We start from the raw sequence: 25,495 nt of genomic DNA, 5'->3' as shown, positions 1-25,495 counted from the left end.
GCTTTGTTCCCTTAAATAAGCTACAGCTAAAAAATACCTCTTTGGTAAAACATTCAAATGCCTACGGATAAGAGAGTAGTATTTTGTCTTTTTTTGCACTGTTTTATTAAAAATGTTAAGTATTCTTTCCTTGAGGTGATTCTTCTGCCTTTCAGATGTCCCATACATACCTTCTTCAATTCTTTAATCCTAATATACAGTACAATTTAGAACAGTTGGTTATATTTCACTGGTAATTTGTGTGTAGTGACTTCAAACATTTTCCTACATTTAATATTAAATGTAATTTAGGAACCATTCATTGGTAGATAAAATAAAACCCTTCTGATATTTGTTTTCCATTGCATTTGCACAAGTTCTAGATGCCTGGCAAACTATAAGTGCTTATTTCTCATTTTTGTTCTCATAGGACAACACTACATATTGCATTGCAAGAAGAATTGTATACGCTTTTGCTCAGGGGTGGGATTCTACCAGTTCGGACCGGTTCTATAGAACCAGTTATTATGATTCTGCGCAGTTCAGAGAACCGGCAAATTATGCCCCTGGCTGGCTCCACCCGCCCCTCCCCTCTCCACCCAGTCAGTCCTTATCGCACATGCGCAACATTGCGCACATGCCCGACATCACTGACTGCGTTCTTCCCCATCCAGTCACTCCTTAAATGCCTCCTGACGATCAGCTGTTCCGATGATCAGCTGTACTGGGATTCCCCTCACTGTCTTATTGCTTCACCCAGGAGGCGTCCCTGAGGCCCAGGAGGCAAAAAGGGGGACCATGCTGTGTGACCCCCCCCACGCTATTTTTTGCCTTCCTGGCCCCAGGGAAGCTTTCTGGGAGCAAAAATGCCCCCCCAGGAGGCTTCCCTGAGGCCCAGGAGGCAAAAAAATGGGTGGGGGGGGGTGCTGCAAAAAAAAAAAAAGCTATGTCCACCCAGTCACATGGGCATGCTCACCTAGTCATGCCCACAGAACTGGTTGTTAAAAAAATTGAATCCCACCCCTGCTTCTGCTACATCTTGAATAATGAAAAAGTTTATATTTCCATAAATAAAAAGGTCAGACTTCATTGTCTCCTTTGTCTCAGGTTCTTTTCCTTTCTCTTCTGTCTAGTTCCTAGCATGGGGCCTCCAAATCCTGAGACAACTCATGCAAGCAAAAGGAGCCAGACTTCTACTGACAGATTTAAAACTCCAACAACCAAGCCTCATATTTCTGTGGAAACAATAGAAGGAAAGTAAGTGGCTCTGTTGATTGAAAGTGATTGAGGGGAAAGTGTGGAGTCCAATTTCTTTTTTAAATAGATTCCTCTACATCAATTTTTTTAAGAACTGCTAGATAATAAAGTTGTATATCTTCTTATCAGATGATAAGGGATCACAGCTAATCCATTAATTCAAACCATTCAGATATAGCCCTGCATTCTTCTTCCCTTACAGTGACAGAAAATTCATTGTGATGTATTAAACAAAGGTTTTTCTAATAACAGCAGCAATAACTTTGGGCTATAAAGGTTATTCTTTTTACCTAGTTGTCTGCTTTATCTTGGTTCAATTTAACAGTTTCTAATAGGAAGATGGCTTCATTTGAAGTTCAGCATCTACTTTTTCTTGTTGTTATTTAGCTGCTCTGACAAGAAAGTTGGTCAAGGTTTATGCAACCGAGCAAATGAAGCAATATTGGCAACTGCAGGTGAGTTTTTCATGTTTGTCTTCACTTCATCTCAGGGATTCAGGGACATTAGATATTATCAACTATTGCTATAATTAAGTTGGAGTCATTGGATGAAATTATGTAAGTTGACAAAAGAGGAACTTGCTTAGTTTGCTATCTTGCACATCAGCTGTTTTATTTTTCAACTTTTCTTTTTTCTTTTGCTCAATAAATCTTAATGGGCACTAGGATGCTAATACTGAATGAAACCAGTGCAGACCACTTAGTGATTTCATATACATATATTAATCTGTCTCTGTTCATTAAAATCTAAGAGGTAATAAAATGTAAATAAACACTTAACCGTCTAGGACACACAGGTTTTTACTACTTCAAATATATAGTTCTGGAATGACAGCATCACCCTTAATCTGACTGTTTATCTTCTTTCAGGAGAAGGGCTACATGTCAGTTACATCACTGGAGGTCTTCTCAGTACACTGAGTATTCTGCTGCTGATTGGTGCTGTGATTATATACAGGTAATTCTTTATCTTCCTTCCTTCAGCCTTTCTGAATTAATGTATCAATCACTCAGAATATTTTAAGCACATGCCAGAATTTATTTGAACTCAGTACTGTAAATTATAAGAAAATTTATCATTTTACCTTGCAAAATTAATAGGTGTGACAGTATTCTTACTTGATAACTGGAGTTTGGAAGCATTTGTAACGAAACCATCCTCTCCATGTACATCTGTAAAATTCACTTATCTGTAGGATAAGTGGAAACATATTTTCACATTCAAAGGATTGGACTTCTATTATGGTATCAATGTATGCTGTATTTATGTATGTTGCCTGATAAATGTAAGTAAGAGTATAATGGAATATTAAACATGCTTTGGTTTAAATCTTTCATTTTTGAATGGATATTTATCTTGTTTGTGAATGGTATTGTTTATTACTTTGCCAGAATGACACAAAATACACCTTGTCTCTTTAAACAGATGCACTAATAACTATACATGGAGGCTTTTGGTGTAGTGATGAGAGTTTGGCTGTAGAATTTTGTAAGAGCTAATGTTTTTGAGGAAATGCATTGAGATGCAGAGTAGCCTTGGACTAATCACACCTTCTCACTCTGATCTGTCTACTGTGTTGCTGATATGGAAATAAAAGGGAGATCTCCATGGTAGCAGTAAATGTGTAGATCGAAATCTAATAAATAGAGAAATGTTTTCTCTTTATCGTATTGTTCCTGCAGGCATAAGAAATCCAAATTCACAGATCCTAATCTAAGTAATCTGACATACAGTAATCCCTCTTATCGGACATCTACCCAAGAAGTGAAGATTGAAACAATTCCCAAGCCAGCCATATATAATCAGCTCTGCTTTAAGAAGGAGGTAAAGAGCTTTTTTCAGAACTTGATATTAATCTCCTGTGGCATTAAAAACAATTGCAGTAGCGTAATTTATTTGCATTATTGGAATCCTTAGCTGCCTTAGGCAGTCAGAAATTTGGAATGACTTGTTTTAGTTATATTAATTATAGACTTTGCTGCTTTAATCTTAGGACCTTTTATTGTGTGTCTTCCACTGAGTTGGTCCAGCTGATCTGATATGGTATTTTTAGTGCCCTTTGTCTATTGGTGCTTTGCTACCCATTAATATTGTGGTTGAAGGAAACCAATAATAGTTTTAAGAGTTTAGCCCTGATTTCTTTTGGTGCTGAAGTTTCCTCTGTTTCTTCCTCAGCATCTTTCTCACCCCTCTGATAGCCTTTCACCATTTCTCTTTTGACCATCCACAGACTCATATCAGGTATCATGGCTCTGTTTGTGCAACTTTCACCTCCCTTATTTCTGTGATGTTAAGTGATCTAATGCTCTCTTGATACAACTTCTGCTTGACTAACTTTCTGCTCCGTTGTTGAACTACTGTTGTTGTTTCTGCCCTTAGAAAGAAGTACTAGAACAGGGGTGGGCAAACTACGGCCCGCGGGCCACATTTGGCCCTTTGGTCATTTTAATACGGCCCACCTCTGAAAAAAAAAATTCCCCTCTGAAAAAAAAAATCAGGGCCGGCCAAAAGAACCTTGGGAAGGGAAAGGCAAAACCAGGAGCCGCTGAGCTTGAGCCTCCGGTGCCACTGCTGCCATTGTAAAGCACCACCGCGGCTCTTCCTTTTTGCCTTTCCCTTCCCGAGGCGATGCGGGACTGGAGCTGCGCAGAGCTGCACCGGCGGTAGCAACTCTTGACTCAAGGGGCCTCCGAGGGGAGGGGAAGGAGAAGAAGGGGGAGGAAGGGTATGGGGGGACGATTCCCAAAAACTCTTGTGCTGACCCGGCCCGTCTGTCAAATTTTAAAAGTCAATGAGGCCCCCGAGCCAAAAAGTTTGCCCACCCCTGTACTAGAAGCTCTTTTATAATTGCCCTAGTTATGCCATTTTATGCTGCCTGAATTTTGCTTTTACATTTGCATTTAAGCATGTAACCAAAAAGTAATCAGGCAAGAGGCGTTTTGAAAGAGGTTAAGATTTAGCGAAAAATTACTTTAACTTGAATATTCAGTATCTCTCCCCTTTCCTATACATTTTGCTCATTTTAGAGACATGGTATTCCTATGCATTTTGCTCATTTTAGAGACATGGTATTACTTTGTGATGTTTGTTTTTATACTAAAATTAATTATGGATTGCTTGGTCTAATAATTCTCAATTACAATAAATATTTTCCTTTGGACATTTTCAATATTGCATGGATCAGATATTGGCAATATTTGTAATTTTTACTATACTTCTGCTAAAGATTAGATGCAAATCTCAGATCTGTGGAAAGGGAGGGGTCTCCGTAAGACATATATAATAGAAAATTTCTGCACTTGTTATTTTGGTATTGAGTCCTAGTTTAATAATTGCTTATATTAATAGGATTTTGCTATGTCATTGTTTCTAGTAGCTTCTCAGTTTTGTTTCTTATAATTTTTCAATGATTTTTTACTGCTGTCCCTCAATATATTTATTGCTTCTTTTACTAACACTTAAGTAAACTGAATTTGCAAATAGTTGGCTACATGTGATCCACAGGCTACAGATTGGACATGCTGATTTAATTTATCTCACCCAAGTGATTCTAGGTATGGCTTACAGCATTAAAATTCTCCCCCCCTCTCTCTCTTTCTTTCTCTCTCTCTCTCTCTCTCTCTCTCTCTCTCTCTCTCTCTCACACACACACACACACACACACACACACACCTCCCCAAGGAACTTTGACTCCACTCATCTCCAACAACAAAGCACATCCAGTCTATCCCAGATGTCTATGGGAACAGCAAAGTCTTGCAGAAGGCTAACAGTCTCCTAGTCTCTGGGAGGTGGCACAACTTGGTCCAACAAGTTTACATTGTTTAATGGAGCAGATCCAGAACAAGTCCTCTTCACTAGTTCTGGTGGGGTGAGCAGAAACAATGGGAGAAAGGCGATCCTGCAAATACCCTAGTCTTATGTTACAATGGGCTTTATATGTAATGATTATTACTTTGAATTGCACCTGGGAGCCTACTACCAATATTACCATCATTCTTGTTTAGAATCCCATCTTTAGATCAACTATTTCCCTGTAGGTTGTTTTGTTTGTAGCACACTGTTAAGTCTGAATTAATTCAAATCGGTCAATAGTTGAAATAATATTTCTTGACTTTACTAATCTTCATATTTGGAAGGCATCAAGCTGGGAAAGTTTGATTTAGTCAGAACTATGATAATTTGTTGGGAAAATTATCTGCACCATGAGTTTGAGGATACAGTCCTATTTTTTTATTCACATGACAAGAATTGGTTTTTCAAAAATATTTTGCTTTTTATACTTGACTGTACATATGTTTTGGTATTGTTTGCAGACTGGTCCTGATCATAGTTACACCAAGGACAAGATCAAGATTGTTGAAGGAATATGCCTCTTATCCAATGATGAATCTGAATGGGATGATCTTAAACAGATAAGAAGCTCTCGGGGATGTATTCTCCGCGACCATGTATGCATGAAGACTGACACAGTCTCTATCCAAGCCAGCTCTGGCTCACTGGGTGACACTGAAACTGAGCAATTGTTGAAAGAAGAGCAGTCAGAATGCAGCAGCATCAATGCAGCCACTACTCCTGAATGTCATGGCTCCCTTCCAGACACAGGCTGGAAGCACCAGCGCAAACCCTCAACAGAAAGTGAAGTCTAAAGAATATGCAGAGACTTGTCCCTCCTACTGTCATCCTTCACATTGATGAAATAGGATCCTGCCTTCTATTCAACAAAAAAGTTTGAACTACAGAGACTTCCTTTGCAGAAGCATTTGAACTGGACTGTGCCCTTGAGGCAGTTGGAACACAGCTAAGGGACCCTTTTCACTCACTGCTAGATGTTTATTTATCATCCCTTCATCTTAAAAGCTGTGGTATTGAATCTAGCAGCAGTTTCTTTTTCACTTGAATTGACACAGCTTTCATTTGGCTTGTGCATAAGTTGGTCAAAGATTCCAAATCTTCAGTGGCCAGTTTTATGAACTTAGCCATAATTGATACCTGTTATCTTTTCTCAGAGGGTATTGGCACTAACTGGATTTTGCACTGTACTCCTTCTGTTTTAAGAGGAAAGGGTTAGGGCCAATTGAACTGTCTGAAGAGAACAGGGGAATACAAGAACAGGTCACTTTCACAGGTTCTGTACAGGGAGAGCAAATACATCTGAAACTTAATTACAAGGGGCAATAAAATATCACTACCATTTTTACAAACTGGGGAACCACTGCTGCATCTAATGTAGGATGTGAGGATTTTAAGAGGGTAAAGTCTTAGTCTGTTGCTGGCAACAGTCATTGGTCCTGTGACATCCATCATAATACCCTTTCTAAAATATAGATAGAACTTACAAATCTGTTTCCTGGATAGACTGTTTTATTTCCATTTTCACTGGGCTTCCATTTAGTTTTGACCTGCAAAGAACATTCTGGTGCAACATTGTTTAATCATTCTTATTACCTGGTTCACAGGGCCAACTGCTGAAAAACTGTGCTGCTGAAATGTGTGTGGAACCCAAAAGCAGTGTATTAGGTTTAAGTATCTGGAACAAAATTGATGTAGTAAAAATCCAGTTCCAATTTTCTGTTGAAAAATAGGGCTCTTCTAACTTATTTTTTGCCTGTCTTTTCTCTTTAGAAATCCTGGAAGGAATAATTTAGCTGCACCTTTTTTCTCCTATATGCTGTATTAGTTGAACAGACAAAATGAGGTATCAAAAAGTGGATGTGTGCAATTTAAAAGAATAATGTATTTGGATAGGAAATAATGCAGTTGACAGATGGCACACTACAAACAATTTGTTTATATAAAAATCCTTCCTTTTTAACTACATCAAAAATGATGCTATTACTCATTCTATGCTATAACAAAAAGTCAAAAGCTGAGAAACTGTCATTTCACAATCTGCACTGTTGGTGATGACTTACACAACAAAGAATGTTTTTCACATTGTCCAAACTTTATTTGACAACACAGAAGTTCTACGGAGGCCCTATCTAGAACTATTAACCATATGAGGTATTCTCTGGGAAAATGTGACTCAGTCTCATTCTAATCCTACAGCTTCTCCCCCATGGTCAATGAAAGATGGACAATGGTGGTGTCCCTGAAGGGTTAGTCTTGATAAAGAGCACAAATTTCTTGTGCACCAAACTAGTCATCCATCTGATTTCTATATTGTTCCGGCAGAAAAAAATTCAAATGGATTCATGAACCACTGCAATATTATTTTACTTCTGTTCAAAATCATGTTGTAACTTTCTTACATCATTTCTTCAACTGAAAGAAACATAGCTTTTTTTCTTTTCCAAACATACTGTTATCGGCAAGTTGACTTAACAATTTCCACACTCGAGCATTGGATAAATCATCTAGAATAATAATACGTGCAGAAAAATATTTTCCTAATCATGTTCAAAGGGATCCTTTCAGTACAGAGCTTGGTCATAGCATCTGTTTAATGGCAGCAAAGATGGCTGCTGTTATGTATGCATTCAGCTGTTTTTAGTAATATATCCTTCCATTTTATTTGCCAGTTCTAAGCAGCAAGACCTGATGAGAATTTATGAAATCCAATATTTCTAGGGGACATGAAATTGGGGAAACTTGTTTAATTGGGCTGTCTTTTCAGTTTCAGGCTCTTATCTGTTCATATTTGACTGTTCATTGACCATTGCTTTAGTGTATGATAAATTAATCTTTAAACTCTAATGATGGCATTCCATAGATGGGCATGCATTGTCAATTTTATGCTATATTTCCATAATTGATTGTTCCTATGCTGATACTTAATAATTGTCATATCCTCTGTACCTTCATCTCTTTGAATTTTGAACATCATAGGGGGCAGAAGGAGAAATATAGCCCTACCTAAAATATTATTTTCCACAAGTATCTAAGAGATCTTACTAAAAGTCAGATAAGTAAAAATTTACTTAAATTTTATGAGCACTTGACTGTGGGATTAAGTGGGTACTAGCACTTAAATATGGATTATTGTGTAAAATAGTTAACATTGCTTCTATTTTTGTATTACAATCTTCCTGAAAAAGAAAGTTGACTGACTTACATAATCTGTCGAAGGTCTCAATATATTGAACTGTACTTTCCAGATTTATCACTCTAGAGAAGCAGTATCAAACTCACGTTGCCACAGCGATGTCACGTCCTGTATCGGGACTTTTTTTCACTTTGCTAAACTGGGTGTGGGCATGGCCAGCACATGATGCATTTAACCCACAGGCCGTGAGTTTGACAGCCCTGCTCTAGAGGTAGACCTTGCTTAATGACTGCTCGGTTTAGCAACGGTTTGAAATTACAATGGCAAAGTTAGATTTTAGAAAAAAATAACTTTATGATAAATTCTCACACTTACAACTGTTACAGTATCTCCACACTACTGTGATCACCATTTGAGCGATTCACAACCACCAGGCCTTTCTAGCCATCACACCATCCCATGGTCACATGATCACTATTTGCATGCTTCACAACCAGCTTCCAATAGCAGAGTCAATGATGATGTAAGGTCACAAATTACGATTGGTGGTTATGACCCTCACCATGGTGATAAGTCTGTTCCCTTAATGACTGCATGGCTTAGCAATAGAGTTGCTACTCCCAGTTGTGGTTACTAAGCAAGGACTATCTGTATTTGCTATACAGCAGTGCAATCTGGATTTGAAAGTGTCTTTGGTGGCATAATAGGTATACATTGGAATATAATTAAATATGCCTTCCTTGTGCAGTTCTTTTTTGAAAACAAGGTAATGGTTATTTTCTAATTTCATAAAGTACATTAACTTATAAAACTTTTTCCAGGCCAACTTGCATTTTAGTGATACACAAAAAATGCAACCTAAAGGGTGGATAGGTCAGAAAGAGCTAAATTTGATCTCATTTAATATTAGTCTCAAACTTTGTATCTAATAATGCAATTCTGTGACAAAAATAATACTTTTACATATTTCTGATAGCTAGCTAAGAGTCTATTTTCAGTTTTCAAATTTTCCCCACTCTTTCTTGCAGAAATCTTCTAGCTCTGAAATTTTCTTGAATTATCTTGCATATACTGCACATTTGAGATTTTGGGATTTTCCTACAGATTTTCAATTATATTAAAGACTGGTGATTGTGAAGACGATTCCAAAATCTTGATTTTTATAAAGATGTTAGAAAGTACTAATTAAAACGGAATCCAGACTTTTGCAATCTGCCATATATTGGTAGAACTGATTTAGTGACTGCTTCAGAGAGTGACTGTTCAGTTATAAATGTGATGAAAATTTGTGACCAGTGCCTGTATTTACAACTTTCACAGCATCTCCTCTCTCACTCTCAGTCACATTTGGCATTACAGTCATTCAGCAAGGTGGTATATTGTTGTTTGCTTGACCCATTTTTTTTTGTTTTGCCCCCTCGTAAGGCAGAGATATAGCTTCTTAGCTCTTCCTGAGCTGCTTTTATCCAAGTCCCTAAAAAGTAGTAACCACAACATAACAAGCTCAGCACTGTGACTTTAATTAGTTGATTAGAACCTTCCAGCCAGCTGGTAGCTGCTGCTTGAAAATGACAAGATTTTAATTTCTAGCTAAAGCCTTTTGTTTGGCTCTAAGAGGATTCTGGCTCTCAACCAGGAGAAGCAAGTCCCAAAGGTGCTTTTTTCAAAAGGTAATTGGACTTTCTTGTTTTTCTTTGAAAACATTTTGCTTCTCATCCAAGAAGCTTCTTCATCTCTAGCTGAAGTCCAATTACCTCTTGAAAAAAGCACCTCTGAGACAACCATGACTTCTATGATTGAGAATCTCCATAGATGGGGGAAGCAAGGCAAACAGCTGGCTAGTGCATTGCTTTCAATGTGTGCTCCCCAGTGTGTGCCTGCCTACTCTCTAGTAAGCTCTCCTTTTCAATGTTTGAATCTCAGGGGGAACCTCATTCTAGAGGCCAGGCGCTGCTATAGAGAAGGTCACACTTTCAAGGCACCAATAGATGACATTGTTTAATTGATGGGACCCAGAGCATACCAATCATGCCAGATCAAACAAGTCAGGCAGATACTATGGAACTTATATTCATATTTTTTAATGCTGTAAAGCAAAGTAAAGCTGCAATAAAATTCTAAGCATCATAGCTGCGTGATTTTTCACATAGGGATCACTTCAGTTACTGGTCTCAGTTGTGGTTGCTTAAATTAAATCTCCCTGTACATTGGTTTCTTACAAAAAGAAATAATTCAGACATACTGAATTTCAATTCTCATACTCTCCTAGCATCAGATCCAATGCATCTGTAAAACACTGAGGAAGTATATCTATTCCTTTGCTGCTTGCAGTTATACATTTAAAAATATAGATGAAAATTAGGACATTCATGTTATATCCCCATTGTCAGATAAACTGATGAAAAATAGATGCTGGACTTTCAAAAGACAGCTGGCAAGGTGCTTAAGCCAAGTACTTTCATACTTCTTTGCAAGGATTCTCTTTTACACATTTGTCTTACTTTTTAGATCTTGGTTATGGATTAAAATGTGGAAGCAGAAAATTTTTAAGCCCATAGGAACTGATTTTCTATGAAATCTCCACTTAGCAAATACATTACAAGAGAAATGGAGGTGAAAACCATTATTAGGTCTAATTCAGCTTTTCTTAATCTGATGTCCTTCAGAGACGTTGACATTGCAGGTCCCAGATGTTCCAGCCCTCATATCCAAAGCTGGCAGTAAGTTTGGGGAGTTGCAGTAGCTTCATCTTTCAATCCTTCATGATTTCCAGTTGACTTTTTTCTTCTTCTGAAAACTTTTTCATTCATATATTATTTGAATGTCATTTATCTAATGTCATTTACAGCCATATTACCTACTTTGTCTAGTTTGGGCAAAAAACATTTTCCATTGGATAAAAGAAAGCAACACTGAGAAGTTATGTTAGCTAGCTGTACTGTATTTGTATACATATACATGTCTACTCATCAACATGCAGAAGGGGAAAACTAGATATTATATTTTTAGTTGGTTGCAACCTATGTAGCCATTAAAACTTCTTTACACTTGAGGGATGAGAAAAGCAAATTGCAGACAGGCATGCAGCCTTGTAGCAGCAAATGTAGTAATATTGAGGCCATTTCATTTGATTTAAAAAAAGTGAAATATGAAACCATTCTTCTGACATAAAGAGGGACATGTGTTTCTGAGTGTAGGAATTCAGTTAACAGAAAAAGTTTCAACAGAGATCAGTAGTGTTTTCATCCCAGCTACATGTACTAAATTGCACTTGAATCCTTTTTCATAAAGGTGCTTTCTGTTGCACATTCTGATTGTATACTTCACTTGCTTCTTCAAAATCCTTTGCCCTTCTCTTCCATTTTATCCAAAATAGTGTCAGCATGATAGCAGGAAACTGAAGGAATGGCACGAACTCTTCTAATCTCACATGTGTAACAAGCAAAGATCAATTTCCCTTGTGCTAGGATGCTTTGACTGAACATTACCTAATTCATGGTTCTTTGCTTGCATTTTTAAAAAAAAGGTAAATCTCATTGCACTGGGACTACACAGAATGTGGAAAGGCCAGGAGTGGGGAATAATTTCTGAGCACTCATTTACTATGTAAAAAGCATTTTTCTCCAATATGTTCTGAGCTGATGATAGTAACTTCCCTGCATCTACTTGTAATGGTTTTAATGTTACCTGCTGAAAAGATGTCATTTTTAATAGTTCTCTTATTGCTATGTTCAATATTTTAGGGCATGGGTGTCAAACTAAATAATGTCATGGGCTGAATCGTGACATATCCGTTTTTTTGCCTTTGTGGAGCTGGGGTGGGTGTGGCCTGTGTGTGACATAACCGGGCCACCAGTTTGACAGGCCTGTCTTAGGGAATTATAATTTAATGTAACTCTAGCTTTCTAAAAATCAATTTGCTATCCATTTAAATTGTGAATTACACAATAACCAAACCTGCCTCCTAAACAAATAGACTTCACAAAGTCTCCACTTCTCTGAAGATACAAGCAATTTGGGAATTTGAGAAATTGGAATCCATTGGTGGAATTAATTTATACATTTGGGAATTGTATGTTAAAAATTATAATTTTCTTAATTCAGTTAGGCTGATATTGTCTAGATTCTGTTTTAAGACAAGTGTAGCATAAAGATCTTTGTATCTGTCATGCTGATAATATGCTAATAATGCATTTTAAACAGTGTATACTCATCCGTTTTCTACACCCTATTAACAAACCTGTGAACTGAATTTTTTACCATAGATCAGCGTGTCTTTATTCTCAATATACCATTTCCCAGAGCCAAGTCATAAAATGGAATCAATTCAAAGTTTCCAAGTGTTTTACTATATATATATAAATAAGACTGATTAGTCGAAAACATGAATTGATTTGTTATAAGAGTCTAGATGGCAATGAAAACAGGTACCTCATTAATGACGGTTTTCTTAAATTCCTTTTCAGGATTATAAATTAATTTGTTTTCTTTCAATTTTAATTTTCCTCATACTACTACAGTAGTTCAAACTAAAACTTGCTAGTTTTAAAAAAAAGATGATACACGCACTCCATTCCTATTAAAACAAAGTTGTTTATCTTTAAAAGTATTAACTACTAATAAATAAAGAAAACATGTACTTTGTATCATATAGGCAAAATAATAGTAGATGGAAGTTAGGATAGACTGAAGTTAGGATAGACAAAACAATAGCATTGCTGTGGGATTCATCCTAGAGAACTTCATGGAAAGCACAACATCTGAAATTACGATTTGGTATGGTAGTGCCATAGCCATTTTTTTTATCCTAAGCTTGGACTCCATGCTTAGAATAACATAGATGGTTCAGACAAGCAGACTTAAAAGTATCCACAGGGTTAAAAATTTGTAACAATTTTGCACATTGTCCAACCTAGCTATTGTGAATTGGCAGGATTTCTTAAATGGCAGATTTGTCACTTCAAAATCTTCACATTTAAATTTCATATCGGTAACATTAGAGCTCCATAATTATTATGAAACAGAATTTAAAAATCAATTAAAATAAAAACAGCAAGGGAAGTAATGACTGAGAAAGATGGCTTTTAAAAGATGTTAAAAGATACTTAAAATGTCAGGATTGGATCCTGGCTACAGAATGGAGTGAGTATACTATATATTGATAGGCAACAGAGTTTAGATAATCTTGTCAAAGCTCAAAAGTAAGCAGCTGGTTTGGTGAAAAACTTTCTAGGGCACATATTTTATTTCTTTTCCTGTTTGATTCACCGATCCAAGCAGTGGGATTTTAAATGAGTACATGCAATCATATTTTTTTAAAAAATGAATGAGCTACAGGAAACAAAAAATAGATAGTGGAATCTGGCTGCACGGGATTTCATGTTCATCTGTGATTAAAATGTGTTTATAGGTAGCCTTTGACTTACTACTGGTTGCTTAATGACCATTTGACATTGTGATGGGCCTCCCCCAAGTTATTTATGACCTGTTTTCAAAGTTAAAATGGCCGCACCTATGCTATTACATGATCACATTTTGGGTGTCTAGTAACTAGCTTATCTTTATGGTTTTTTGCAATGTCCTGCAGTCACATGACTAAAATTTGTGCTGGTTTTTTGCCAGTTTCAGGAGTTTTGATTTATACGTCTGGCAAAAAAAAGCTCATTGGAGAAAATGGATTCATTTAACAAACACAGTATTTGGTTAATGAATGTGATGTTCACTTAACAACTCTGGTGTTTACTTAACTGCTACAAAATAATGTCAAAAATTAGGCCTGGTCACATGATGTCTAACTCCAAACTCAATTATGGTTGTAAAGTTGAAGACTACCTGTATCTAGTTTTGACTCAATCATGTAAAGACAAATCACATATATCACCTAAGTGACTTAACTGTTAATAATAGCCGAGGCAGAAATTCTACATTTTGTGTCCTGAAAGTCCCATTAAACAAAATAGTATCTATGTTTCATTAAACATGTGTAAGATTAGGCTACTGTACTTTGTCTTTAATTATCTTAATCCTGGCATTAAGCCTAAAGATGACTAGATAAATTTAAAAAGAATTCAACACAGAATTATCTAGGAATTGATATTCTAAATTATAATTTTGTACTATAACAAATGTTACTTAGAAATTGTCTGCATTTTTAAAGTAGAAATACACCCCCTAACGATTCGTAGCATTCCTATAGAAAATTTTGTTGCTGGTTACGAGTTTAGCAATTTCTACCTGGGCAAGCTAACAAATTTAAATGGTGCTTTATTCTCCTCTGGTTCTGTCTTCAAGTCAGACTTGACTCTTAGTGACCAAATGAACAAATCAATCCAATTATCTGGGCAGCATTTTTAGAAATTATTTGCAGCTTCCTTTTTGTAGAACTGAGAGAAAGTGTTTGGCCCAGTGTGATCCAGCAGGCTTTTGTGCCTAAGGCAGAACTAAAGTGAAGTTTCCATGCTTCTAGCTAAGCACTTTAATTGCTGGGCCAAACTGGCTCTCTGCTAGAATCAAAGTGGTTCATACCAGATTCATATTATTTTCATATTGCCTAATATGTTTTGAAGTTTTTTTGCCAACTTAATTTGTTAAATTCTCATGCTTATTAAACTTGGAACCTTCCTATATTTATATTTTTAGAAATTGAAATCAATGTATGTAATAATCTAATGTGAAATCTAAATGCTGTAAATGCAAAGGGATGATGTGCTTTATATGTAGCGTGAACTTTTGCTACCAGAATGTATAGCGTAAACTTTTGCTACCAGAATGTATATGATCTATATAAGCTGACTCTCATTTTTCCCATATCCCTTATCTATTCCCTTATCAATATTTATTATGCCATGAGCATTAACTTCGGAACAGCCTGTTTTTGTCTGTCTCTACCTCCAGATGCATGTAGGAACTGATGTACTGCTTCAATTTTCACCGTGAAAATGCTTGTATACCTAGCATTTTGATTGTATATGTGTTCTGACTTCTTGATTTCTATAATCCATATCCAGTAGGATAGGGCAAGATACTTTATGGTTTAATTAGACAAGACAAATAAAAGAAAGGCATAGAATCTGGAATTAAATTAAAATCAAATGTTTTGTTACCTGTTCTGGGCAGATTTTAGAAACCTCTTCTGAATGCCAACTTCTCTGCCAAAACCCAAGTCACCAAGAGTAACACACTAGAGTAAGTAACAGAAAATGGTCTCCATGGATAACAGATAATCAGAGTTGGAAGGGACCTTGTAGGTCATCTAATCCAACCCCGCTGGCCAAGCGGGAGACCCTACACAATTTCTGATAAATGGGAGTCTAATCTCTTCTTGAAAGTCTCAAGTGATGGCGCTCCCACAACTTCCAAGGGCAAGCTGTTCCATTGGTTGATTGTTCTGTCAGAAAGTTTCTCCTTATTTCCAGGTTGAATCTCTCCTTGTTCGGTTTCCATCCATTACTCCTTGTCTGGCCTTCAGGCGCTTTAGAAAATAGCTTGACTCCCTCCTCTCTGTTGCAGCCCCTCAAATATTGGAAGACCGCTATCATGCCTCCCCTGGTCCTTCTCTTCACTAGACTAGCCAAGGCCAGTTCCTGTATGTTTTAGTCTCCAGTCCCCTAATCATTGCTCTTCTCTGTACTTTTTCTAGAGTCTCAACATCTTTTTTAGAATGTAGTGAACTGTTTCACTGGAGATTCAGTTGTTACTGCATCGAAGCTCCCAAATACTAAATGGAAGATAATTCTGAGTGTACTTGGCAGCTAGTATCCAAAATATTAAAATATTGCAAGATTAAAAATATAAACAAGTAGGTGTCAACTCCTGTATATGTTGTTTACCTGACAGCAATATTTTATGTATTACATTTGTGCTCCACTACAATCTAGTTATCTTTCAGTGGTTTACAAATAAGAAAACATTTAAAACACCCACATAACACAAAGTTTTATAGTACTGAAACAAAACAGAAAAGATGGTTGTCAACAAATGAAACCATTCTCTGGAATATGGTTTGTCTTTAACATCTTCCTGAATGTACCTAGGAATGGCCCCAGACTGATTACAGAGAAACTTCAGAGTTCCCATTGAAAGCAATGCTTTTCCGTAATTTTTTCAGTGGTGGTAATAAATTGAGCCAATTGAGGTCATAGCAGAACAGTCTTGGAAGCACTCGGGTACCAAACTGTAAAAGGCTATAACCAGGGGCATGTTTTGCCACTGTTTTCCTTCGAAATGTGTTTTTATTTTCCAGTATGTTCTATAGCCCTGGAATTTTCTGAGAAGTCTTCCATCTAAGTATTAAGTGGAGCCATATCCCTTCTTTGCTTTTTCAAGGTAAACCAAGATCCACTAGATGTGACCTTCCACAGATAAAAAGAGATTAAAAAAAAAAGATTATGTTCTCGAATTAAATGTTTAGACCACCCGTCTCTAAGAGATTCTGGGCGATATTTGGGTTTCTGGCACTCATTTTATTTTGTTTTTTTAAAAAACACCCGCTTCATTTCAGGTATTCAGGTAAAATTTCACCAAGGAAACAAGCACCCCATTCTTTTCACCACACGCCGTTTTTTTCAACAACTACACATACATTATTTTGCTACCTTAAGTCAAAGCATTATTCCTGCGGAAAGCCCGTAAGAGCCCTGCCAGGAACTGCGAGGCAAGAGGCGGGAGGAAGGTCCGGTTTGGGGCTGGGTCTTCTTTTGAGCTCCCCTTTAAAGCCTATAGCCGGCGACCTGCTTGCGGCGCCCTCCCCGCTTTTTCTTCCTCCGCAAATAGCGAGCGAGGCAGTTGCCAAGGCCTAGACCGGCCACCACCACCACCACCAGAGTTAACATTTCTGAGGGGGAAAAAAAAACCACGACAAGAAAGAGCAGCTGAATAAAAACATCGCCGCCGCCGCCGCCGCCGCCGCCTCCCACTTCTTGTGGGAACCCGGCCGCAACTGCCAGATTCAAACTAGCCAATAAGGTTCCAGGTTGAGGAGGCGGGTATTCTCGGTGGAAACCAATGAGGAGCTGGGATATTGGGAGGTGTGGACATCCTTAGTGATTTCAAACGGCGGCGAAGAGAGGCCTGGGGACTTTTCTCCTTGGCTTCGGTAAGTGTCTCTTTTCTCCGTCAATGCCTATCCGAGTGGCGGGGAAGGTTGGGGCTGCGGAGCAGAGTCACCGGCATGAGGAGGTCACGCTCCATCCTCCTCCTTCACTGGTCACTTCTCTCACTCGACAGCGAGGCGTAAGGCCGCTCCCGTGCTATGGATGCCCCGGGAACCTAAACCCAGAGGCCGATCTGACCTCCTCTGTGGTTTCCGCCATTTGAAGCCCCACTTCTCTTCTTTACATCGGGTCCCGTGTGGCTGGCGAGGCTCTAGCAGGGCTAGCTGTGGGGTCTGAGAGGCGTCCACAGGGACTTCCTATGCAGTGGGCGTCTCCTCTTTAAATAGGTATCACCGAGACCGGCATTTTTAGGTACTGAACCACCAACTAGCCCGTTTTGATATCATCCTAGCAGCCTCTGAACTAGTCCAGGTTAGTGTGGATGAGTTGCATAAATGGTGGGCAGGCGTGCTGTGGAACACAGCGGGTGGCACCGCCTTTTGTTTGGTGGAAGAAAGTGAGGATTTTAGCTTACTGGCTATTGAGCCAATTACTAATGTGACTCGATTATTAACGCAGTTTAACAGATTAACAGAATTGGAAACGGACCTTGTAGGTCATCTAATCCCCCACCCACCACCCACCCCAAAGCAGGAGACCCTACCCCATTTCTGACAGATGGCAGTCCAGTCTCCAGTTCCCACTGCTTAAAGGAAGAAGTCAGCTATGTGAAGTAGATGAAGCCATTAATACTTTGCTGGTAGATTATTTTGTAGGATGAATGAGTGAATGGCCATCGTTATTTGAAAAAGCACCTGCCATCACTTGCTCATCCGCTCTTTTCCTTGGAAGCAGTAACTACATTCTCTATCTTTGGTGGGGGGGGGAAAGGCACTGCCTTAGGAACAGCACCATTAAAGGCACAAACATTGAGAATATTTCAGGAGTAGCCTCATCCCACCACTGCTAGTCAGAAGTTATAAGCTACAATTAGTGCCCAGTGGGTATCCTCCCCAAAGACTTGGGGACCTAGCTGCTACTTAAAGCAGGGGTCTCCAACCTTGGCAACTTTTAAGACTTAGGGACTTCAACTCCCAAAACTGGCTGAGGAACTCTGGGAGTTGAAGTCCACAAGTCTTAAAATTGCCAAGGTTGGAGACCTCTGACTTAAAGTATTAGGCAATTGCTTCTTTCCATTCTTCAGCTAAAGGAACACAGCATAAAGCCACACTCCTGCTTGCTTACTTCCTTGTTGAGTGAATGACTTTTAGGAGTTGCTACTGTTAGCAGTTTGCTCATTTCTTCATAGTGCTAAATTCTACATGAACTATATTTTCATGAGAAAAGAAGCACTCTAAAACAATTTAGCTTTGTTTCTGTACTGAATAATCCGTCATATATATTGAAAAAAGTAGGTAATCCCAATTTTATCATATCATATGCACAATTATCTGTAGAAGAATCTTTTCCTCCTCCAAACTGGGGAAAAAGGTTGCTAATAACTACAGCCACTGCCCAAAAGGAGACAGATGAGCATACAGAAGGTTCTTGATCATGGGAGATTACGTCTCTGTGTTGTGATGGTGTGGTAATTGAGCAACAGTGGCAGCTGAAAGTAGTTGCCACTGATTTTTCACCCTGGCTTCTCAGCTGTCTTCATTTCTTGGCAGTTGTTAAACTTCCTCAGTAGATTCATTTTCTGAGAAGAGGGAGATCAGAATGTAGTAAAAACAGGGCTCAGTGGCCAGTAAGCCTGGCTCTTTTGCTTGCATAATCCAGAGTTACTTGTATTCAGTAATGTGCAAAGGGAACTTTGGGAGAGTTTATCTAAGACTTTTACTATTGGTTTCTTTTAGAATTATGACACCTGTATAGCTACACTACTTTTTATCTTACATATATCAAGTCCCTTCCTTGTATTAAGTTTTACATTTTCAAAACACGAAGTATGTATTTTAAACTGAAATCTCTCCACGAGATTGATAATGCCTCAATGGACAAACTATTGAAATGTTAAGGCTGCTGAAGCCATTTTCCTTGGTACCTTTTCTCTCTTATGTTTCCTTCATTATGGTTGCTAAGTGCCCTTTATTCCAGAACTTGGAAAGTCAATAGAACATAATGGGTTTCTATTTCAGAACAAGGTTGTTCTTAACACTCTCTAACATGCTATAATGTCAGAATATCTTGCCTCAATGTCTTAATCAAATATCGGTGTACGAAATAGATTCAGGGACTGAATTATTTCTAATAACAATTTCTCTGCCATGGTAATATCTACAAGATTCTTAGAGTTTGTTGGTAGGTTCCATACCCACATTTAGGGATCACTGAGGTCAAGGGTAGCTTTATGATCTGAATCTTGCACTTGATTTGTAGATTTCTGGATATAGATACTATGGTAGACTTAAATGCTTATGATTGGACTGCAGGTTAATCCCTAAGAATGTTTCATTTGAATGGGATCATATTTTAAGTGACAGGTTAACATAGCATAAAGCAGAAAATTAGTAAATAAATGGTGAAATAATCCTATGCATTCAGAGTTGTAAAGACTGGCTTCCTCAGTTTGTGGTTGTATGCTGAGAAAAATGCAAATGAGTTTATTGTATATACTATTTTAAAAGATGTTCTTTAGTTTGATAGATTGTTTATTTTCCTTTTTTTTAATCATAGATTTTGTTTATTTTTTAAAGTCATAGTTTTTTGATATAGTAGTTATTAAAAATGCAGTGGTAAGAATGCTAAAAATGGCAACAGGATGCCAGACTAACACTTACATATATTGTGATACATATATTGCTGACCCTGTACAAAAGGAATAAAGCTTACAACATGATGCTGCTTTCAGCAGCAAGATCTTATAAATGCTCATGGCTATGACTATGTACACATTGCTGGACTAAAAGTGAGGAGATCTGAGTTCTAGTCTACCCTGATCCACAGAATCTTACTGGACAACTTAGGGCCATTTTATTGTTTCGCAGTTCAACCAATTTCATAAGGTTCTTGCAGTGTGGAAAAGGAGAGAGCACTGGGTACATCTTCTTGAGCTCCTGTACAAAAAAGGTGGGATAACCAAACTTCTGAATTTATTAGAACTTTAGGCATACAACAAGCATTTTTGAAGTGAAAGTAATAGTCCAGAGGAGCTGTCAGAAGGAAAGGAAACCAACTATGTCAAAATTTGTGTTTTTGCACTTGTAACTAATACTGTTTCATAGAATGTTCTTGATGCTGATTTTTTCACCAAATGTGTCCTTTTTCCAAATACTTGTAAAAAAGATAGGTATTAATTTGTACCTGTTTCTTACTCTTTTGTGATTCTTGCTACACATTTCTAAAATACAAAAAGCTTTGAAATGTTAAAGAAATGGACTTTTAAGGGTCTTGTATTTTCTGCCAATGAATGAATAATTCCTATCCAGATGCTATATTTGTTACAGTATTTATCTTTGGATTAATTTATCCTTAGAAGGATTTTAAAGGGGGAAAGGGTTTGCATATGGATTCTTAGTTCACGTGCCTTAAAGCAATATTGTGTAATTAAAGGTTTCATGTAAATACGAAGCAATATAACTAATTATATGAGATTTGAATAGAAAATTAACATCGCATCGACTTTTTCAGTTGAGCAGACGTGTATTTTGTTAGTTTTAACATGGCAGGGCAATTGTTAGAAAATTAGACATTTTTTGGAAATAATTGGTAGCCAAAGTTACCTCCGTGGGTGTTCTAAGAACAGCCAAGTCTAAATTCAGAAAATGAGGCTCTCAAGACTGGCGTTGAATTTCCAGGCTTTCTTTCATATAGAAAAAGATCCTATCCACTGAACTGGGTGGGTAGGTTGTTACCAGCGTAACTAAGTTTTTCTGCGGTTTCTCACCCCCCTTTTACTCTGGGAGTATCATCCATCGCGCGTCTTCGCCTTGCACGCTAGTCAAACAAGCTGCGAGACTTGAAACCTACGCGCGCTGCACTTGTTGCATCCCAAATGGTTTTTAGTCCGGCCGAACTGCGCATAACTGCAGCCCGATACCCGGTTCCCTGGTGGGAGAGAGATCGGAGTTAACCGCACGCGAGACGCTGACCGATTGAAGACGGCTCCTGAAGTCGTTATTTTGAATTTTCCTCTTCGAAGAGGAGCTCGACGAACTCCCGTTCCCCCGCCGGCGAGGCGAACCGAGGAGCGGAGTGCGCGCATGCTCCCTAACTGGGAGGCGGACACCCCCCCCCCCTCCTTTGCCTTTGTTTGTCACATGGGCCGGAGAAGGCCCCGCTCTCAGGTGCGGTGGGAGTCGGAGGCTGGTGTCGCCGGCTGCACTGCACTCCGCCCCGCCTCGGAGGAGGTGCCTTCCTTTTTGCCGGTAGGAGATGCAGTTACCCGCCCGCTCCTTTTAAGCGGGGCTACCGAGGCTGGCTAAGAAGGAGAACTGCGGCCTAGCTCAAACTGGGTAAGTCGTCGTTGCCCGGCAATCGGCTCCGGGGCAGGGCGGCGACCGAACCAACGGTGGGGGGGCTAAAAGCTCCTTCAGAGCCAGGCTGGGCTGTTGGCAGAAACAATGCAAGGGGAGCGGCCTGTTTGCTCCTCAGTGGCGTTTGACTTCGGAGTAGATTAGAGGTGCCTGAGAGCGGGTGGTTGTTGTGTTTCTCCACCCGCCCCCGCCCCCGAGTGACAGTAGTGATCGGTGATGCTGAATTTGTCAATGTCGACCGACCGAGCTGCAGCTCCTGGGAGATGGGTGGCCCCTTCTGTTGGGGCGGGAAACGAGAACAGATTCCGATTATTCTCCTCCTGGCAAGTTCTGCTGTCGCAGGAAAAGGGAGCTCTGGTGATGTCGCCGACCCAGAGCTGTGTATATCTTGTGGGCAGGGGCAAGGAGTGTGCTTTTGGATAAAGGAAATTCATAGGCATATACGATATCGAAACAACTGAGAAGACCGGCTAGCTCTACTGAGAACAATGAGATGCCTCCTAAGATCATCAGAGATAACAAGAGATGAGACTTCTAATTGACATTCCGGCTCAGTGATGTTAGTGCACGAGTGCTATAAATAAAATGAGGACATGGATCATGAAAGAGAATGGCATTTATGCAGGGTATAAATACATTGCCCTTCCTGGTCAGAAAATATTGGATGTATGCCTTAAAATATTCTTACTGTGTATTGTACTTTTGAGAGAAATATTTTGAAAGAGCGCCCATGAAATGAACTATTACTTGCATTATCAGGGAAATAGGCAGAATAGAAATAACAGACCAGGAGAGAATGGTGTGATGAATCTTCAAAGAGTGTTTGCTTCAAGAGTAGGAAAATATTCACATTTTTCTGAATTGAATGACAATGACAGAGCTTACAGATTGTGCTAGGCCATAATATAGTTTGTTTGGTTTTAATTTAGTGCATTCCATGAAGCCTATTATACCATATTTAGCACATTATTACTTTGGCCAATATGCATAAATTCCATGGTTAGATGGTAGAAGCAAATAAGTAATATATAATTGAAGAGTTTATTTTTAAAAATGCTGTGTTGTAACTTACATTACACTGTACACCAAAATGTTTTTAAAATCATGGTTTAGTTCATAAACAAGGTGTGTAGTTTGCTCTTTTACGCTAAACCATATATTTGTATTAAATTGACGGGTTGGATTTGTCTGAGGCTATGTTGCAAGGAAGCAAATATATAGCATAGTTAATATATTTATGCATACACACATATAGCATTACAGGTAGTCCTCAACTTAAAACCATTTAATGATGGTTCAAAGTTATAACAGCACTGAGAAAATGTGACTTATGTTAATTTTTCACATAAGTGTTGCAAATATCTGATCATGTGATCAAACTTTGGATGCTTGGCAACTGACATTTATTTATGACAGTTGCAGCGTTCCAAGATCATGTGATCACCTTTTGCAACCTGACAAGAAAAGTCAACAAGGAAGCCAGATTCACTTAACAACTATCCTACTATCTCAACAATTTCCGTGATTTGCTCAACAACTTTGGGAAGAAAGGTAAAATGGGGCAAAACTCATTTAACAACTATCTTGATTAGCAACAGAAATTTTGGTCTCAATTGTCATGAGTCAAGGACTATTTATACATATATGTATAATATAGCATTTTATGTACTGTATCAACTTTAAGAGAGTATTTTTACCATTGCCCGAAATTTAAATTATTTTTTGTTAAAAAATATGATTCATAATGAGTAAAGTCATAACATGAAGTGGTATGCACAGTAACCCGATATGTGAAGGAGAGGGCTCCTGCACTCTGGTAAGGGTATAGCAGAGTTATGTTCAGACGTTGTAACATGTGACTTTGCATCCCTTCAAAAGTATGGGAATTGTGACAGAAACAAACAAAAGGAGAGATTTTGGGCCTAAATGGCAAATATACCAGTCTTAGGCTAAGGTTACATTATTTATATTGTAAAAATTAGAACAAAAATTCATGAACTACTTACCTTAAAATTCTTCTTCATTATTAATCTGGCAATAAATTAAACATGACTTAATTGTTGTTCTAGATTAAAATAGGCACTATTTGCATTTTTAAGAAACCTGTTCAAAATGGAACTGTACAGATAGCCCTCTACTTACAACCACAATGGGGCCAAACATTTCTGTTGCTAAGCAAGACAGTTAAGTGAGTTTTGTCCCATTTTACGACCTTTCTTGCCACAGTTGTTCAGTGGACCACTGCTGTTGATAAGTTGGTAACATGGTTGTTAAGTGAATCTGGCTTCACCATTGATTTTGCTTGTCAAAAGGTTGCAAAAGGTGATCACATGATCTTGAGAAACAGCAATGTTCTTAAGTGTGAACCAATTGCCAAGCATCTGAAGCTTGATCACATGATTATGGGGATGCTACAAAGGTGGCAAGTGTGGAAAACAGTTGTAAGTCACTTTTTCAGTGCCATTATAACTTTGGTCACTAAATGAACTGTTGTAACTAGAGGACTACCTGTACTTCAATTTATTTCAAATAACATCCCAATGGTCTCCCCCCTCCAAAACAATCTTGTTCTTGCATTCTGGAGGAACTTGCTTCTGACTATAAACCACGGGTATCAAACTCTATTGTGTCATGTGTCATATCGTGACTAGTGGTGGGTTTTTTTTGCCTTTGCAGAGCCAGGATGAGCATGGTGTGTGCGTGATGCATCCGGCCCACAGGCCCCGAGTTTAACACCCTTGCTATAAACAGTAATGTTGAATAACTTGGAGTAGTTATCCCTGTGGTCACGTGATCAAAATTCATATACTTGGCAACTGACTCATATTTTTGACAGTTCACCGTCCCAGAGTCATGTGATCATCTTTTGCAACCTTCTGACGAGTAAAGTCAATGAGGATACCAAATTCATTTAACAACCCTGTTACTAACAATTCACTTAACCATGGCAAGAAAGGTTATAAAATGGGACACAACTTATTGCTTAGCAGCAGAAATGTTGGGCTCAATTGTAAGTAAGTAAGTACCTGTATTCTTCCCCCTGAAGTTCAACAGGCCTGTACCTTCTTAGCCTTTTGAAAAGCACTGAAGATTTGTCTTTTCTCCCAAGCTCTGGAATAGGATGAAGTAACTGCATGTCAGAAGCTTAATTTGGTGCCAGGTTTTAGTTTTTAATGTTTATAGTATTAATAGTTTAATAAGTAATAGTTTAATAGTTTAACCCATATTTTTAATTTGTGATATAGCAATAGCACGTATATACTGCTTCATAGTGCTTTACAGCCCTCTCAGCAGTTTTACAGAGTCAGCATATTGCCCCCAACAATTCGAGTCCTCATTTTACCCACCTCTGAAGGATGGAAGACTGAGTCAACCTTGAGCCTGGTGTGATTTGAGTTGCCAAATTGCTGGCAGCTGGCTGCAGCAGAAAAATAGCCTGCAGTACTGCACTCTAACCACTGTGCCACCAAGGCTCTTATATTAATATATTTTTTTAAAGTATTTACATAGCTGCCCAGAATTTGGTATAAGATGGGCAGGTAGATAAATGTTTTAAAGAAATATAATATTTGATTTGTTGGTGGTGAATTTGTTTTTACCTTGGCTTATGGTTATATATGTATGTTTTTTTACAGTTATTTTAATATCCCAAAGGTACTTTTTCAAGAGGCAACTTGACTTTCTTGTTTTTCGTTGAAGACGGT

General features: G+C 38.3%; 2 protein-coding genes and 1 long non-coding RNA gene across 6 annotated transcripts in view; 2 read left to right on the top strand and 1 right to left on the bottom strand.

The window, feature by feature from the left end:
* Positions 1-7,470, top strand: part of LRP4 (LDL receptor related protein 4) — a 103,643-nt gene extending 96,173 nt beyond the window's left edge. Inside the window, exons 35-39 of the mRNA XM_026703789.2 lie at positions 1,113-1,236; positions 1,624-1,691; positions 2,106-2,193; positions 2,919-3,060; positions 5,553-7,470. Of these exons, the coding sequence (XP_026559574.2) occupies positions 1,113-1,236; positions 1,624-1,691; positions 2,106-2,193; positions 2,919-3,060; positions 5,553-5,885 (755 nt within the window). The 3' untranslated portion in view covers positions 5,886-7,470. The remainder of the gene's footprint in view (positions 1-1,112; positions 1,237-1,623; positions 1,692-2,105; positions 2,194-2,918; positions 3,061-5,552) is intronic.
* Positions 7,471-11,472: 4,002 nt separating this feature from the next.
* LOC148128179 (uncharacterized) lies at positions 11,473-15,480 on the bottom strand. Its single transcript, XR_015740962.1, has 2 exons — positions 15,328-15,480; positions 11,473-11,649 (listed from the first exon to the last, which is right to left on the bottom strand). It is a non-coding gene; the product is annotated as an uncharacterized LOC148128179 (long non-coding RNA).
* A 1,749-nt stretch (positions 15,481-17,229) lies between these two features.
* The window catches only part of CKAP5 (cytoskeleton associated protein 5), a 72,706-nt gene continuing 64,440 nt past the window's right edge, over positions 17,230-25,495 (top strand). For 2 of the 4 annotated variants that reach the window (XM_087921446.1, XM_087921444.1), the window contains exon 1: positions 17,230-17,318. The gene's annotated coding sequence lies outside the window, so the exon portion shown is untranslated. Of the gene's footprint in view, positions 17,319-21,560; positions 21,771-25,495 lie in introns of those variants that run through there. The other 2 variants (XM_087921447.1, XM_087921445.1) reach the window with 1 other exon arrangement.

The sequence above is a fragment of the Pseudonaja textilis genome, chromosome 1 (assembly GCF_049901715.1).
Source record: "Pseudonaja textilis isolate UNSWEBS1 chromosome 1, rPseTex1.2, whole genome shotgun sequence".
NCBI lineage: Eukaryota > Metazoa > Chordata > Lepidosauria > Squamata > Elapidae > Pseudonaja > Pseudonaja textilis.
The sequence above is the reverse complement of the archived record's forward strand: the minus strand, read 5'-3'. Positions and strand labels throughout refer to the sequence as shown.